The sequence below is a fragment of the Ranitomeya imitator genome, chromosome 4 (assembly GCF_032444005.1).
Source record: "Ranitomeya imitator isolate aRanImi1 chromosome 4, aRanImi1.pri, whole genome shotgun sequence".
In the NCBI taxonomy this organism is placed as follows: domain Eukaryota; kingdom Metazoa; phylum Chordata; class Amphibia; order Anura; family Dendrobatidae; genus Ranitomeya; species Ranitomeya imitator.
The window spans coordinates 604,701,743-604,720,685 of NC_091285.1; the positions used below are offsets into that span (position 1 = coordinate 604,701,743).

General features: G+C 47.4%; 1 protein-coding gene across 1 annotated transcript in view; it reads right to left on the reverse strand.

Moving 5' to 3' along the window:
* The window catches only part of C4H2orf42 (chromosome 4 C2orf42 homolog), a 48,602-nt gene that overhangs the window by 14,860 nt on the left and 14,799 nt on the right, over positions 1 to 18,943 (reverse strand). Inside the window, exon 4 of the mRNA XM_069766539.1 lies at positions 7,545 to 7,637. Within this exon, the coding sequence (XP_069622640.1) occupies positions 7,545 to 7,637 (93 nt within the window). The remainder of the gene's footprint in view (positions 1 to 7,544; positions 7,638 to 18,943) is intronic.

Consider the following 18,943-nt stretch of genomic DNA (forward strand, 5'->3'; position numbering starts at 1 on the left):
TAAGACCAGGGCATACTGGCCATGTGTGTAAGGCCAGGGAAAGGTGGAGGCCCCTGAGGGAAACTGGAAGAGCCGGGATCGGCGGCAGCGGGGGCTCCTGAGCTCAATTGATTAAGAACTATGGGAAAAATGACCGGCTTCTGGCAGAGCAGAGAATGCTGGAGATGTGCCCCTTTTAAAAACTAGGGAACCCTTAAGACCAGGGAATGCTGGTCATGAGTTTAATAAAAAGGCATGGAAAGCTGGGGATGCAGCTATGGGCCCAGCGACTACTGGGCATGAGTCTTAAATACCAGGGAATGAGGTCATGTACCCTTAAGACCCGTGCCTTTAAGACCGGAGCTTGCAGGCCTTAAGTATATAAAAAACAGGGAAAGCTAGTCCCTTAATGCTGCCGGGGTGCGTGCAGGGGGGAAGGGGAGGGGGGAAGGGGGGAGGGTGGGCGAATCACCTTACTGAGGTTCTGAGTCCCCCGACTGGAATACCGCAGACTTCAGCGCTGAAAAACCGCCGGCGGCAGCCCCTTCCAGAACAACTAATGACCGGCAAATGAGGAGGAGGAAGATGGCCGCCGAGATCTCGTCTGGAATGAGAAGCGCCTGAATAGGGGGGCGGAGCCGCTAGAATGAAGCAAGCGGTGGGCGGGGCTTCCCGGGATGCGGCCTAAACAGGGCCGAAGCCGGGGACTAAATTTATGGCTTCGGCCGGCGCGCACCCGCAGACTGAAGGGAAAAGTGCCGCGAAGCTCTGTGGGGATCCAGTCGCTATGGAGCCCTCCTCTGACCGCCGGAAAAACCCAAATCTCACGGAGCACTTACCCCAATATGAAGGTGATGGCAGATGCTGCAGGTCAGAGCTGTGCCCGGGTAGATAGGACGGTGCAGGGTTGGGGAGCCTCCATCCACCATCCCTGCAGAAGGGGGGTGGAGAGGAACCGTCTGCCTCCTTCCATCATCCGCTTTTTCAGTGGTGATGCAGTGGGGGCTGCTCGGACGCCACACTGGAAGGTGCCTCTGTACAGCCGAGGGTAAAACCTGGTGGACAGGGCTGAATGTCCGGCAATAGGCCTGGCTGCAGAAGAGGATACTGGAGGTGACACTCCAGTGCTCGTCTGATAAGGGAGGGGGGAGATCGGTGCCCTTGAAGGGGCCCGTCGCCCCTAGAATCAGCTCAGGCAGTGGCTTCCCACGTCGCAGGAGAGGATACGGAGAGGTAAAACTCCCGTGCTCGCCTGTTGTTGGTTCGAGGAGATCGGAACATGAAAGAATCCATCGCCCCATTCGACCGTAGTAAAAAGTAAAAAACGGTAAAAAAGAGTTCTTTGGGTCTGAATAGCAGACCCGTCCGTGTGCCTCCTACGGACACTAAGCAAGAACTGGTTAGCTGGGAGCCAGCAGGAGGGTGTATACTGCAGGGGAGGAGCTAACTTTTTTTGTATCACTTAGTGTCAGCCTCCTGGTGGCAGCAGCATACACCCATGGTCTGTGTCCCCCAATGAGGCGAAGGAGAAAAATGGTGTTGTAAAAACTGGGAAGAGCGCCACAATGAACCGAGCCTTGCAGGGTGTATCGCGCTGGAGGGCCGGATGTAGGAGAGCCGAGTGCTGTGCAGCAGGGAGGACTGTGGCGCTCTTCCCAGTTGCAGTTTCCTCCATTCCTTAGCCTGTATTTGCTGCAGCAGTTCATCTCTTTTTTTTCCCTCCTGACGCAATTTTGTTATGCTTCTACATCCAGTTCATGTTAAACGCTCTGATGAAGGTCCTATGTGGGGCCGAAAACGTTTAGCAGTTTTTTTTGTCTGGATGCATCAATAAATAAGAAGCTTTTGATTCGCATTGAGTGCCAAGTTTATTTATCTTTATTCTACGGGCTGGACACCCTACTTGAGCCCCACCCACTCTCATATCTGTAGAGTGCCGTGTTTCCCGATATTACACATCTCATTTGAAGTCATTTTGAGGGGTCTATATGATAGAAAATAGAAAATACCCAAGTGTGACACCATTCTAAAAACTGCACCCCTCAAGGTGCTCAAAACCATACTCAAGAAGTTTATTAACCCTTCTGGTGCTTCACAGGAATTTTTGGAATGTTTAAATAAAAATGAACATTTAACTTTTTTTCACAAACAATTTACTTCAGCTCTAATTTGTTTTATTTTACCAAGGGTAACAGGAGAAAATGGACCCCAAAAGTTGTTGTACAATTTGTCGTGAGTACGCCGATACCCCATATGTTGGGGTAAACCACTGTTTGGGCGCATGACAGAGCTCGGAAGGGAAGGAGCACTGTTTGACTTTTCAATGCAAAATTGACAGGAATTGAGATGGGACGCCATGTTGCGTTTGGAGAGCCACTGATGTGCCTAAACATTGAAACCCCCCACAAGTGACACCATTTTGGAAAGTAGACCCCCTAAGGAACCTATCTAGAGGGGTGGTGAGCGCTTTGACCCACCAAGGGCTTCACAGAAGTTTATAATGCAGAGCCGTAAAAATAAAACAAAATGTTTTTCCCACAAAAATTATTTTTTAGCCCCCAGTTTTGTATTTTCCCGAGGGTAAGAGGAGAAATTCGACCCCAAAAGTTGTTGTCCAATTTGTCCTGAGTACGCTGACACTCCATATGTGGGGGGAACCACCGTTTGGGCGCTTGGGAGGGCTCAGAAGGGAAGGAGCGCCATTTGGAATGCAGACTTAGAAGGAATGGTCTGCAGGCGTCACATTGCGTTTGCAGAGCCCCTAATATACCTAAACAGTAGAAACCCCCCACAAGTGACCCCATATTGGAAACTAGACCCCCCAAGGAACTTATCTAGATGTGTTGTGAGAACTTTGAGCCCCCAAGTGTTTCACTACAGTTTATAACGCAGAGCCGTGAAAATAAAAAATCTTTTTTTTTTCCCACAAAAATTATTTTTTAGCCCCCAGTTTTGTTTTTTTCCAAGGGTAACAGGAGAGATTGGACCCCAAAAGTTGTTGTCCTATTTGTCCTGAGGACGCTGATACCCCATATGTTGGGGTAAACCTCTGTTTGGGCACACGGGAGAGCTCGGAAGGGAAGGAGCACTGTTTTACTTTTTCAACGCAGAATTGGCTGGAATTGAGATCGGATGTCATGTCGCGTTTGGAGAGCCCCTGATGTGCCTAAGCAGTGGAAACCCCCCAATTATAACTGAAACCCTAATCCAAACACACCCCTAACCTTAATCCCAACAGTAACCATAACCACACCTCTAACCCTGACACACCCAACCCTAATCCCAACCGTAACTTTAGCCCCAACCCTAACCTTACTTTTGCCCCAACCCTAACCTAACTTTAGCCCCAACCCTAACTGTAGCTTTAACCCTAGCCCCAACCCTAACCCCAACCCTAGCCCCAACCCTAACCCTAGCCCTAACCCTAATGGGAAAATGGAAATAAATACATTTTTTTAATTTTTCCCTAACTAAGGGGGTGATGAAGGGGGGTTTGATTTACTTTTATAGCGGGATTTTTAGCGGATTTTTATGATTGGCAGCCGTCACACACCGAAAGACGCTTTTTATTGTAAAAAATATTTTTTGAATTACCACATTTTGAGAGCTATAATTTTTCCATATTTTGGTCCACAGAGTCATGTGAGGTCTTGTTTTTTGCGGGACGAGTTGACATTTTTATTGGTAACATTTTCGGGCACGTGACATTTTTTGATCGCTTTCTATTCCGATTTTTGTGAGGCAGAATGACCAAAAACCAGCTATTCATGAATTTCTTTTGCGGGAGGCGTTTATACCGTTCCGCGTTTGGTAAAATTGATAAAACAGTTTTATTCTTCAGGTCAGTACGATTACAGCGATACCTCATTTATATCATGTTTTTATGTTTTGGCGCTTTTATACGATAAAAACTATTTTATAGAAAAAATTATTATTTTTGCATCACTCCATTCTCAGGACTATAACTTTTTTATTTTTTCGCTGATGATGCTGTATGGTTTTTTGCGGGACAAGATGACGTTTTCAGTGGTACCATGATTATTTATATCAGTCTTTTTGATCGCGTGTTATTCCGCTTTTTGTTCGGCGGTATGATAATAAAGCGTTGTTTTTTGCCTCTTTTTTTTTTTCTTACGGTGTTTACTGAAGGGGTTAACTAGTGGGCCAGTTTTATAGGTCGGGTCGTTACGGACGCGGCGATACTAAATATGTGTACTTTTATTGTTTGTTTTTTTTTAAATTTAGATAAAGAAATGTATTTATGGGAATAATATATATATTTTTTTCATTATTTAGGATTTTTTTTTTTTTTTTTTACACATTTGGGAAAAAAATTTTTGTACGTCAGATGCGATCGGCAGCGCTCACGGGGGGAGCGCGGCCGGGTGTCAGCTGCCTATCGCAGCTGACATCCGGCACTATGTGCCAGGAGCGGTCACGGACCGCCCCTGGCACATTAACCCCCGGCACACCGCGATCAAACATGATCGCGGAGTGCCGGCGGTACAGGGAAGCATCGCGCAGGGAGGGGGCTCCCTGTAGGCTTCCCTGAGACCCCCGCAGCAACGCGATGTGATTGCGTTGCTGCGAGGGTCTCCTTACCTCCCTCCCTGCAGCAGGCCCGGATCTAAAATGGCCGCGGCATCCGGGTCCTGCAGGGAGGGAGGTGGCTTACCAAGTGCCTGCTCAGAGCAGGCGCTTGGTAAGCCTGCACTGCTGCAAGTCAGATCGCTGATCTGACAGAGTGCTGTGCAAACTGTCAGATCAGCGATCTGTGATGTCCCTACCTGGGACAAAGTAAAAAAGTTAAAAAAAAAATTTCCAAATGTGTAAAAAAAAATAAAAAAATCCTATATAATGAAAAAATATATATTATTCCCATAAATACATTTCTTTATCTAAATAAAAAAAAAACAAACAATAAAAGTACACATATTTAGTATTGCCGCGTCCGTAACGACCCGACCTATAAAACTGTCCCACTAGTTAACCCCTTCAGTAAACACCGTAAGGAAAGAAAAAAAAACGAGGCAAAAAACAACGCTTTATTAACATACCGCCGAACAAAAAGTGGAATAACACACGATCAAAAAGACAGATATAAATAACCATGGTACCGCTGAAAACGTCATCTTGTCCCGCAAAAAACGAGCCACCATACAGCATCATCAGCAAAAAAATAAAAAAGTTATAGTCCTCAGAATAAAGCGATGCAAAAATAATTATTTTTTCTATAAAATAGTTTTTAGCGTATAAAAGCGCCGAAACATAAAAAAAATGATATAAATGAGGTATCACTGTAGTCGTACTGACCTCAAGAATAAAACTGCTTTATCAATTTTACCAAAAGCGGAACGGTATAAACGCCTCCCCCAAAAGAAATTCATGAATAGCTGGTTTTTGGTCAAATGTTACCAATAAAAACGTCAACTCGTCCCGCAAAAAACAAGACCTCACATGACTCTGTGGACTCAAATATGGAAAAATTATAGCTCTCAAAATGTGGTAACGCAAAAAATATTTTTTGCAATAAAAAGAGTCTTTCAGTGTGTGACGGCTGCCAATCAGAAAAATCCGCTAAAAAACCCACTATAAAAGTAAATCAAACCCCCCTTCATCACCCCCTTAGTTAGGGAAAAATTAAAAAAATGTATTTATTTCCATTTTCCCATTAGGGATAGGGTTAGGGTTGGGGCTATAGTTGGGGTTGGGGCTAAAGTTACGGTTAGGGTTTAGATTACATTTACGGTTGGGAATAGGGATGGGATTAGGGTTAGGGGTGTGTCAGGGTTAGAGGTGTGGTTAGGGTTACTGTTGGGATTAGGGGTGTGTTTGGATTAGGGTTTCAGTTAGAATTGGGGGGGTTTCCACTGTTTAGGCACATCACGGGCTCTCCAAACACGACATGGCGTCCGATCTCATTTCCAGCCAATTCTGCGTTGAAAAAGTAAAACAGTGCTCCTTCCCTTCCGAGCTCTCCCGTGTGCCCAAACAGGGGTTTACCCCAACATATGGGGTATCAGCGTACTCAGGACAAATAGGACAACAACTTTTGGGGTCCAATTTCTCCTGTTACCCTTGGGGAAATACAAAACTGGGGGCTAAAAAATAATTTTTGTGGGAAAAAAAAAAGATTTTTTATTTTCACGGCTCTGCGTTATAAACTGTAGTGAAATACTTGGGGGCTCAAAGTTCTCACAACACATCTAGATAAGTTCCTTGGGGGGTCTACTTTAAAAAATGGTGTCACTTGTGGGGGGTTTCAATGTTTAGGCACATCAGGGGCTCTCCAAACGCAACATGGTGTCCCATCTCGATTCCAGTCAATTTTGCATTGAAAAGTCAAATCGCGCTCCTTCGCTTCCGATCTCTGTCATGCACCCAAACAGTGGTTTACCCCCACATATGGGGTATCGGTGTACTCAGGACAAATTGTACAACAATTTTTGGGGTCCATTTTCTCCTGTTACCCTTGGTAAAATAAAACGAATTAGAGCTGAAGTAAATTATTGGTGAAAAAAAGTTAAATGTACATTTTTATTTAAACATTCCAAAAATTCCTGTGAAGCACCAGAAGGGTTAATAAACTTCTTGAATGTGGTTTTGAGCACCTTGAGGGGTGCAGTTTTTAGAATGGTGTCACACTTGGGTATTTTGTATCATATAGACCCCTCAAAATGACTTCAAATGAGATGTGGTCCCTAAAAAAAAATGGTGTTGTAAAAATAAGAAATTGCTGGCCAACTTTTAACCCTTATAACTCGCTAACAAAACAAAAGTTGGTTCCAAAATTGTGCTGATGTAAAGTAGACATGTGGGAAATGTTACTTATTAAGTATTTTGTGTGACATATCTCTGTGATTTAATTGCATAACAATTCAAAGTTGGAAAATTGTGAAATTTTCAAAATTTTCGCCAAATGTCCGTTTTTTTCACAAATAATCGCAGGTAATATCAAAGAAATTTTACCACTATCATGAAGTACAATATGTCACGAGAAAACAGTGTCAGAATCACTGGGATCCGTTGAAGGGTTCCAGAGTTATAACCTCATAAAGGGACAGTGGTCAGAATTGTAAAAATTGGCCCGTTCATTAACGTGCAAACCACCCTTGGGGATAAAGGGGTTAAGTAAACCCTTTCTGACAGCTGACAGAATAGTATGTCACCTGGCAGTATCCCCCGGCTTTGAGGTAGGCTCCGGCGGTGAGCCCACCTCAAAACCGCGACATGTCAGCTGTTTTCAACGCTGACCAGCCGACTTCAGGGTCAGGCACTTCACGGATTACCAGGTACAGCATCAAACATTTAGTAGCGGCAGTGCCTGGAATTGCAGCCTAGTCACAGATATAGGACTGCGTTGTGGTACCAGGCAATGCCACCGCTAATGATCAGATCTGTGGCTCATAAACAGTGGAGGACACCAGAGTTATGTCTCCCTGAGTACTCATGGTTCTTAACATTTACTATGACAAAAAGAAGATCCACTCCATAGCTTTAAGGGGCTTTCTTAGATTTTTTTTTCTTTTACAGGGATTTAAAAATGTCTTGCAATTTCAGTTTACCTGGTCTCTTTGTAGCAGAGTTGATTGCTGGCTTTTTCGGAGTTGTCTTCTTCAGACTGGGCGTTACAGCATCCTGGACTAAAGAGTTTACACCTGACAAAAAAAAAATAATAGAAAAGCTGAATCAGAAAACATCATTGCTTTATTACCTAAATGGTAGAGAACTACTACTATATGTGCACTATATGCGAGGGCATAATCAGCGAACTGGTTTCTCTTCGAGGGGTTGTCCACTTAAAAGTTTAGCTTAATTTTAACCTAAATGCATTTGTCTTACGCTAAAAAAAAATGTCTTGAAAACAGGGATATTTGTGTACTCACCGTAAAATACTTTTCTCCGAGCCAATCATTGGGGGACACAGGACCATGGGTGTTATGCTGCCTGCCACTAGGAGGACACTAAGAAAATTTGAACAAAATTAGCTCCTCCTCTGCAGTATACACCCTCATGCTGGCTGTAATCGAACCAGTTCAGTGCCAAAGCAGTAGGAGCTTATAACAATTAAACAGAATACAATATGTCAAACCAAATAACAAAACAGAAGCCATCAGACTAACAGGGTGGGTGCCAGGGTGGGTGCTGTGTCCCCCAATGATTAGCTCTGAGAAAAGGATTTTACGGTGAGTACACAAAAATCCCTGTTTCTCCTTCGCCTCATTGGGGGGACACAAGACCATGGGACGTCCTAAAGCAGTCCCTGGGTGGGAAACAGCACACAACTGAAAACCACATGTACCGTAGTCTACAGATGTGTAACCACCGATTGCAGAATCTTTCTGCCAAGGGCCGCATCTGCAGAAGCGTGAACAAGAATATTGTAATGCTTCACATAGGTATGCAGGCTGGACCAAGTCGCAGCTTTGCAAACTTGTTGTGCAGTCACCTGATGCCGAATTGCCCAGGACACCCCCACTGACCGAGTGGGGTGTGCCTTAATCCCCGCTGGGATAGACTTGCCTCTGACACGGTAAGCCTCTTGAATCGCCGAGCGAGTCCACCTGGCTATTGTAGCCTTAGAAGCAGGTAGACCTTTCCTGAGCCCCTCCGGAACCGCAAACAGGGCATTCGACTTGCGGAAAGGCGCCGTCCGTGAGACGTACCTTCTAAGAGCTCTCACCACATCGAGTGTGTGAAGAGCCCTCTCAATACAATGGACAGGTGCTGGACAAAACGAAGGCAAGAGAATGTCCTCGTTTAGGTGGAAGAGACGACCTTCGGTAGGAAGGACGGAGACATCCTCAAGAATACCTTGCCTTGGTGGAAAATGACGAACAGAGTTCGGCAGGATAGAGCCCCAACCCAGGAGACTGGCGTCAGTGGTCACCACCAGCCAATGTACTGGAAGAAAGGACTTTCCCTGATCCAGAGAAGACCTCACCGTCCACCATCTGAGGGTCTGTCTGACCCGCTGACACAGCCGGATCCGATGGTCCAAAGAGAATGGATTCCTGTCCCAGGCTGTCAGAAGCGCATGCTGCAGGGGACGGAGGTGTATATAGGCGAATGGAACCGCCTCCATTGCCGCGACCATCTTGTCTAGCACTGTTATCCAGAACCGAATAGAGTGAGGGAGAGATCGGGAGAGCATCAGTGCTTCCTGTTGTAACGCCACAATTTTTTCTGGAGGAAGGATCACCAACCCCCAGAAAGTGTCTAGGATCATGCCTAAGAAGGGTATCAGCTGAGCTGGTACCGGCGACGATTTGTATAAGTTGATCATCCAACACAGCCGAGAAAGAGTATCCACAGTGATGCTTACGCAGTCTGTGTGGGCCTGAAAAGATGGGCCTTTGATTAATAGGTCGTCTAGGTAAGGTAGAACAACCATTCCCCAAGAATGAAGAATGGAACATGACTGACTGCCGCCATGACCTTGGTGAACACCCTAAGGGCAGTGGCGAGGCCGAAGGGCAAAGCCGTAAACTGGAAGTGTTCGTTGTGAATCGCGAAACGTAGGAGTCTTTGGTGAGGTGGAAAAAAAATCGGGATATGAAGATTAGCATCCCGGATGTTGAGAGATGCGAGAAACTCCCCCTTCTGCATTGAGGTGATGACCGAGCAGAGGGACTCCATTCGGAAGTGAAGAACTCTGACAAATTTGATTAACAGCCTTAGATCCAGTATGGGGCACACTGTTCCATCCTTTTTTGGAACCACGAACAGGTTCAAGTAAAACGCTTTGAACCTTTCGTCTTTGGGCACTGGAATGATGACTCCGTTTTTGCGAAGTGCGCATATGGCTTGGTAGAAAGCCGTCACCTGCGATTCTCTTTTGGTGGAACGAGACTGGAAGAAAAGTGTGGGCGGGGAAGAAAACTATTTTGTAACCGGAAGACACCAGGTCCCTGACCCACCTGTCGTGAAAGACCGACAGCCAAGCCTGACAGAACAAAAAACAGACGGCCGCCTACTTTGCTGGTGTCCGTTGGATACTGGAAGGAGTAATTGCACAGAAAATCTGTGAGATCTGGATCCCTTGGATATAGACTGTTTTTGTCTGCTTTTCCATGAGGGACTGGGTCTATATGAGACCTGGGATCCCGTCTTTACGCAAAGGACGCACTGAGCCGGAAGAAGCGAACGTAGAGGGCAAGCTCGTGTTGCCGCGAAAAGTCCGGAACCGTGTCAGTTGTTGACTCCGAAAAGGCCGGCTAGGCTTACGCTGGGGGAGGAATTAACTTTTCCATCCAGTAGCATCGGAGATAAATTGATTTAGTTCCTCTCCAAATGGGCGACCGCTCTGGAAAGGCAGAGAGGTTAGGGACTTTTTGAAGCTGAATCCGCACGCCACTCTCTGAGCCATAATGCCCTCCAGATGGTGATGGCATTTGCGGCTACCAACGCAGCACAATTGGCCGCATCTAGAGAAGCGTGTACCACGTAATCGCCTGGCCAGGAAATCTGATTAGCTAGACTCGCTGCCTCAGGAGGGAGGTTACTGTCTTGAATCAATTTAGAAAGGTCCTCTGCCCAAGCAGCCATAGCCTTAGCCATCCATCGCAGCAAAGGATGGAGAAAATGCAGAGCCGGAGGCTTCCAAGGCTGACAGAACAAGATTTTCAGTCTGTCGGTTAGTGGGATTTTTAATCGATGATACGCGATATGGGAGGATCTACTGACGGGGACCATCCAGCTCTTCCTTAGATCAGGAGCAAAGGGATTTCTTATTTCAAGGGGCTTCTGCCCAATGAAACGTTTGTAGGCCAATTCCTATGTCCCTGAACAATGTCCGTAAATTTGGGGTGATTGACAAACACCCTATGGGGACATTTAGCCCTTTTGAAGGACACCGCGTGATGTGGTATAGCGGAAGTTTTCCTTCACCCTCAGAGTCTTGTTGACTGCCTCGATGAGGGTATTGACCGTCTCCTGACACTCCTGAGTCCGGGTCTATGGAGACGTCTGACTCGATTTTGAGTCGTGTTCGCTGCGAACCCATTCTGAGGGGGAGCGGGAAATGGGACTCACGGACCCTGAAGCACAAGAGTGCGCGGGGGACGTGGCATGGGTTCCGCTTCCTATAATCTTGTGGGGATGTTGCTGGGAACGACCTCTGCTGGCTGACTGTTCCCGTACAGAAGGGAAGCTTTCCGTGCCAGGTAGAAGGGCGCCCTGACTTGAGGAGGGGTCCCAGAGAGACTCTATTGCCTGGACCAGAGAAAACATAGACTGGGGGCCCAGAGAGACTCTATTGCCTGGACCAGAGAAGACATAGACTGTGCCAGAGACATAGCCCCCTTTGGGGGACTAGGTCCACTAGGGTCGGCATTGTTGGAGGGCTCCTGGACGCATGTCAGATCACAGGCTGCGCAGAAAGTGGTAGTGTACTGCAGAGAAGGGGTTAAGCGCAGTTTTGTAGCTTACCCAGTGTCTTGTGCCCCCAAGGTCGGTGTCCAAGATGGTTGCCGAGATTACAGTGGTATGAGAAGCGCCTGAAGCACAGAGAGGACCGCCCCTGTGGGTTGAATTAAGGGCAGTCGGGCCTAGCCCTGGCAGAAGCCGGGGACTCAATTTTTGGGCCGTGGGCGGAGTAAGAGGGAACCGCGGCCCAGTCCAGCCAGAAGCCGGGGACTAAATTTTCGGTGCCAGCCAACGCGCAATGAGAGGGGAACGCGGGAGTGGCGAAAATGCCGCCGGACATACGTGACACCGGACAGGGGCCAGGACCTTCACTGCGCCTGAGAGCCCTCCTGCCGCCGCTGGACGCTGCGCTTACTCTCGATCAGATGCTGCAGCGCAGATGTAGCAGAGCCAAAAGGGTGCTGTGCCTCTTAGACCACTCAATCCACCATCCCTTTTTGATAGGGTGGAGAGGGACAGACTGCCCCCTTCCATCACCCACTTTCTGTCAGTGGTGATGCAGTGGGGGCTGCACGGACACCATAGTAGGGGTCTCTGTATTGGGCAGAATGTACGGCTGTAGGCCTGGCTCCAGGAGAGGATACATGGAGGCGACACTCCATGTGGTCGCCTGATGCTGTTGTGGGGAGATCGGGACCCGAAGGAACCGTCGCCCCTGAAGTGAGCTCAGGCATGGCATCCCACGTCGCAGGAGAGGGTACGAGGCGGCGACACTCCGCGTTCTCGCCTGTTGATGATTTGGGGGAGATCGGAACCTTGAAAGGATCCGTCTCCCCATTCACTCCATTAATTAAAAAATAAAAATTTACAGAAAAGTACCGTATATACTCGATTATGAGCCGAGATTTTCAGCCCAAAATTTTTGGGCTGAAAGTGCCCCTCTCGGCTTATACTCGAGTCATGATCGGCGGTGGGGTTGGCGGGTGAAAGGGAGAGAGGACTGTCGCATACTCACCTAGTCCCGGCGCTCCCCCTGCCTGTCCCACGGTCTTCGGTGCCGCAGCTCTTCCCCTGTTCAGCGGTCATGTGGGACCGCTCATTAAAGTTATGAATATGGACTCCACTCCCATAGGGGTGGAGCCGCATAATCATTCCTCTAATGAGCGGTAACGGTGACCGCTGACAGAGGAAGAGGCTGCGGAACCTGGAGACCAGCTGTCCAGGATAAGGAGCCAGGGATGCCGGGAGCAGGTAAGTATGTCATAGTTACCTGTCCACATTCCACACGCCGGGCACCGCTCCGTCTTCCCGTCCTCTTGCTCTGACTGTTCAGGTCAGCGGGTGCGATGACGTACTAGTGTGTGCCGCCCTCTGCCTGAACAGTCAGTGCGGAGAGACGCCGAGACAGGACGCTGAGGAGCTGCAAGCAAGAGAGGGGAGTATATCATTTTTTTTTTTTATTGCAGCAGCATTCTATATTGCACAGCTTTATATGGAGCATCTATGGGGCAATAATCAATGGTGCAGAGCATTATATATGGCACAGCTTTCTAATTTTGTTCAAGTTTTCTTAGTGTCCTCCTAGTGGCAGGCAGCATAACACCCATGGTCCTGTGTCCCCCAATGAGGCAAAGGAGAAAATGGATTTTTGGTTCCTCACCCTGTTTCTTGGAGCCTTCATTGGGGGACACAGGAAAACATGGAGGTGTGCTGCAGCCACTAGGAGGCTGACACTATGCACAAAATTTTTTTTTATCTCCTCCCCAGTGTTCACCCCACTGACTGATACCAAGTTAATCAGTGAGACAGCAGTAGGAGAAGCAACATGTAAAGCAAAGATATACCTCAAAATCAAACTGCTGAAATAGAAAGAATCAACACAGTTTTCAAACAGGGGAGGGTGTCGTGTCCTCCAATGAAGGTTCCAAGAAACAGTTTTTATGGTGAGTAACCAAAAAATCCTGTTTTCTCTATCGCTTAATTGGGGGACACAGGAAACCATGGGAAGTCCCAAAGCAGTCCCTAGGAAGGAAAACAGTACAAACTCCATTCAGGTCAGAGATCTAGCCACTGCCGCTTGCAACATTCTTCTACCTAGGCCGACATCTGCTGAGGCGTAGGTAAGAACCCTATAGAACTTGGCGAATGTGTAAACAGAAAACCATGTTGAAGCTTTGCAAAGCTGTACGGCAGATGCCTGATGGCAAACGGCCCAGGAGGCACCCGCCCCTCAAGTACAGTGGGCCTCAATTCCAAGGGGGCACGCATTCTTTTCTTAACCTAATACGCCTCCAAGATGGCCGCCCATATCCAGAGAAAAATTGCAGCCTTGGACGTCGGAAGGCCTCTACGACAACCTTCAGGGACAACAAAGAGAATCCGTCCTCTGGAAGGGGGCGGTTCTGGAAAGGAAAATACAAATGCCCTGATCAGGTCCAACAACGTTCCAAGGGATGAACCGGAAAGGGACAGAGGGGAGAAACATGTCATCATTGAGATAAAAGGCAAAAACTACCTTGGGAAGAAAAGAAGGAACAGGTCACAAAACTACCTTATCCTGATGCAGAATAAGGAAGGGGGAATGACAAGAAAGCCCTGTCAGCTCCATAATCTGCCTGATGAAAGTAATGGCCACGAGAAAGGCCACTTTCCAAGATAGTAAAGACAGAGAGACTTCTCTGAGCAGTTCAAAGGGAGAACTCTTAAGAGCTTCGAGAACCAGGTTGATGTCCCAGGGATCCACTGGCAGATGATATGGAGGAGCCGCATTGGCCATTCCCTGAAGAAAGCTTCATGCTCTTGGATGAGAACCGAAGTTCTTTCGGAAAAGAAAAAGCGCTGAGACATGGGCCTTCAGCGAGCTGAGAGCAAGCCCTGCATCTAATCCTGCTTGCAGGAAGGCCAGAATAGAAGTAAGAGAGAAGACCATAGGCACGATGTGATTAAACTCACACCAACGGAAAAAGGCTTTCCAAGTCCAATAGTAGACTCGAGACGATGGTGATCCAAGCTCGGAAGATTGAATCACTCGGTCTGAGAACATGGACACTCTTAAAACCGCGGTTTCAAAAGCCAAGCCGTCAAATCGAGTGTCCGAGAATTCCAGTGGCAGATGGGACCCTGAGAAAAAGATCAGGTCTGTCTGGGAGTCTCAAAAGGTGGGTCTGTGAGCAGATTGATGACCTCTGTATAACAGGCCCTCCTGGGCAAATCCGGTGCCATCAAAATGACCGGAATCCTCCTACTTTGATTTTCCTCAAAATGCTGGGAAGAATGGGAAGCGGCGCAAACAGGTAAGGGAAGCATGAACCGTGACCAGGGAATCGCCAGAGCGTCAATGCCCACCGCAAGAGGATCACGGGACCTGGAGACGAACTGCGGTGCATTTATGTTCATTTGAGACGCCATGAGATCCACTCCTGGAGTGACCCACCGGTAAAAATCTGATGGATGACGCCCTGTTGTAGAGACCATTACTCACGCGTCTCAGAAAGTCAGCAGTCCAATTGTCTAAGTCATGGATGTGCAGTCGGCAGCCCAATTGTCTAAGTCATGGATGTGCACTTCCGATACAGCAGAAACCTTTTTCTCTGCCCAGAGAAGAATCTTGGAAACTTCGGCCATGGCCAGAGGACTCAATAGTTCCTCCCTGGAGGTTGACTTAAGCTACAGCTGTGGTACTGTCGGTCTAGACTCGAACTGGTAGACCCCTGAGAAGGTCCTGCCAGTGGAGGTGGGATAGAAGAGGGGCTCTGATCTCGAAAATGTTGATTGGCAGCAAAGACTCCTCCGGTGTCCAACGACCCTGGACTGTGAGATTGCGGAAGACAGCTCCGACGAATTGAGGTGGGGCAGCAACCAGTTTAGGGACACCCCGATTTTGGATGAGCTCCGGATTGGACAATCCAAGGAGAGAATAAACCTGTTCCCATTGGTACAGGATGGTCTGTTGAAGGTGCCTGTGGCGAAACGGAGCGAAGGGATTTGCCTATGCAACCGCCATCATCCTACCGAAAACTGCCATGGCCAAGAAAAAGAACGGAGACTGAGGGGCCTGAAGACAGCAAACCCCTCCCATCGCTGGAGAGCTGCTCTCTTTGCCTCGGGGAGAAAGACCCTCACCTGAAGGGTGTTGAACAGCATGCCCAGAAAAATCAGGCGCTGAGTAGGGACAAGACAAGATTTTGACCTGTTGACTATCCAGCCGAGTTGAGACAGGGTGTCGAGAGTGATGTACAGGCTTTCCTGGGTTATAGAGAAGGATGGGTCTTTGAAGAGGATATCGTCGAGGTAAGGCAGGACCACTAGACCACTGGTCCATAGAATGCTTAACTCATGCATCTACGTGGTGGCAATGGCAGGCCATAAGGAGGAACCTGCTGCTTCAAAGGCTGACTTGGCAAATGACTCCATGAGTCTGTCATTGGGGTCCTTTAGCGATGCCCCGTCCAAAATGGGAAGGACCATGTAAGTGGACAGTCTGGAAACTAGGAGTCTACTGATGGAGAGAAGGTCCAATTTTCTGTAACATCTGAGGCAAACGGATACAAAATACCAAGCCTCTTCCCTTTCTAGAAGCGTCTGGTGAGACGTTCCCTTTCTCTTGAAAGGACCCCCTCAAATTCTTTATAGGGAGCAAAAACTCTAGGAGTTAGTCTTGACCACCTGAAGGATTCCTTTGAGCGGAGGGCTCTGAAGAGGGCATCCTTAATAATAAGGGTCTGGTTGACCGCTGCAATAAGACTCTCCACCATGTCTCTCATGTTAGAGGCCTGGTAAGTTCAGGCCCGAATCAGCTTCGGAACCAGAGTCCGACTCCAATACCGCTGGAGCATCTGGGGAAGACGAAAAAGGGCCAGTGGACAATGGAGAGAAAGAGGAATTGGAGCGGCTCACCTGCCTAGGACTCTTACGACCATTGCCGGTATCCATAGAAGAACGTAAGGTTGGGTTATGGGACAAGTATTCTGTCAAGCACGGATACCAGGGTCTGGGACACCTTGGAAAGATCCGCAACAAACTGAAAAAGAGAAGATGCCCATTCTGGGACCAGGGGAACACTCTCTCTGGGAACGGTAAATGACTCCTGGGCGGTAAAGACAGAGGAATTGCTATTGCTGCAATCCTGAGAGATGGGAGAAGATTGACCTAAAGGGAGTCTGCATTTTTAAGAAGAAAAAATAAAGCGTTGAACAAGAGTAAGAGGCAGAAGGAAGAGAATGCTCTCCTAGAATTAAGCAAGATAGAAAAGGGGCAGTCTCACTAACAAATGCCAAAGGTTAGGAGACCTAAAAAGGGCTGATGCTGAGAAGAGCGTCAGTCTGCAGAGCAGAGCTTACCCAGAGGAGTGTTGTGGTCCCGCAAGATGATCCTAGGGTTCTATGGTGATGAGGGGTCAGAAGGGCTGGCTGGAGAGGCTCCTGTGATGCTGAGTCCGAATGATGGAAAATGGTGACCGCAGGGAGGAAGAGGTGGGCCTCCTGAGAGAAAAGGGCATGCAGTTTCCCGCGCAACGGGAGGTGTTGCCACAGCAGTTGTGATAAAAGCGAAGTGACAAGGAAGGAATGAGGTGGCAGAGCCGAGCGTGGCGGCTAGACCGCACAGAAGCCGGGGCCTTCAGTATGAAGAGAGGCCGGTGCAGGAGGGGCGAGAGGCACGAAGGACGGAAAAAGCAGGTGAAGAGAGGGCATGATGGTCAGTATAGAAAAAAACAAACAAAGGTACACAATAATAACCCCCAATAAAGAGCCCCACACATATGCACATTGATAGCTAATAAAGAGCCCCAGTCTAGTGGATCCTGCGAGTACATAATATCCTGTACACTCTCATCGCCTCCGTTAAATCTTCTTCTGCTCCTGGGATCTGCCCAGATAGTCTATAAGGCTGGAGCTTCAGCCATAGCGTCTGCTGATGACAATATCAGAGGTGGGTAAAACCTATGGAAAAAAAGGGGGCACCTCGTCATCTCTGAAGAGGTTTCAGATGTAAGAACAATGTCTAAACCTAACCAGATTGCGGGATGTCTGTACCTCCTGACGCAGTTTGGCTCTGGTGGGCGAGCAGGCAGGAGTGGTGGGTCAAGACCAATCTTTAGATCACCTGAACACATCCAGTGTGTTAGAGGCTGGGGTCCTGCTGGACAGACAGATGAGGATACGGGGTGTCAGTCCACGCCGTACTCTCTGTCTCTATGTGCTATAACAGAGTGACTATTCACACTGCTTCCCCTCAAGGGATAGAAAGACCTTCTGAAATAGCGAAGGGAAAATAGTACTCTAAAAAGCAGAAAACTGAGGTAGAAGACCCGTGTCTGCCTTCTACTGACACCAAGCTAAACTGATAAACTTGGTGCCAATCGGTTGAGTGTGCACTGCTGGGGAGGAACTATTTTTTGGGCATCGTGTCAGCCTCCTAGTGGCAGCAGCATACACACCCATAGTTTCAGGTGTCCCCCAATGAAGCGATAAAGAAATTGTAATTTTGCAGTTTGCCTTCCATACCTGTATAGTTGTCCATTGCTGGATGTAGAATGAGTCAACTGAGAATCTATTAGCAAGCTTTTCTAACACAGAGTCTGACTCTTCTCTGACTTTTTCTAAGCTTCTCCCAGTTGATTTGTAACCACAGGTGATATCAATGCTGAAAAATGGTGGCAATAAACAGATGATCGGTTTCCCTTAATTTGGCGACAAAATCCAGTAAGAGTACAACAGCATGTAAAAGTTTGGGCACTGTTGATCAAAATTACTGTTATTGTGAACAGTTAAGCAAGATGAAGATGTAATGATTTCTAAAAGACCTAAAGTTAAAGATGACATTTTTTTCCATTTTAAAAATTACAAAAAGGAAAAATGTGCCAATGAAAAGGTTTGGGCCCCTTGGAGATTTGTGTGATCAGATAACTTTGACCAATGTTTCAGATCTTAACTAGCCTGTTAGGGTTATGGCTTGTTCAATACCATTAGGAAAGGCCAGGTAATGCAAATTTCTCAGCTTCATAAAAACCCAACCTCCTCTAACCTTGTGCCAAAAAACATCAGCCATGGGTTCTTCTAAGCAACAGCCTGGCTCTCTGAAAATGAAAATGGTGGAGGCCCACAAAGCAGGAGAAGTCTATAAGAAGATAGCAAAGCGTTTTCAAGTTGCCCTTTCCTGAGTTCGAAATGTAATAAAGAATTGGCAGTTACCAGGAAGAGTGGAGATCAAGATAAAGTCTGGAAGACCAAGAAAAATTTCAGTGAGAGTTGCTTGTAGGATTGCTGGAGAAGCAAATCCGAACTCCCATTTGACTGCAAAAGACCTTCAGAAAGATTTAACAGACCCTGAAGTTGTGGCACATTGTTCTACTGTTCAGAGACACCTGCACAAATATTGCCTTCATGGAAGAGTCATCAGAAGAAACCTCTCCTGCCTCCTCAACATAAAATTCAGTGTCAAAGTATGCAAAAGAATATCTAAACAAACCTGATGCATTTTTGAAACAAGTCCGGTGGACCGATGAGGTTAAAATAGAACTCTTTGGCCACAAAGGTCTGTGTGGAGAAAAAAAAGAGCACAGAATTTCAGGAAAAGAACATCTCGCCAACCAAACTGA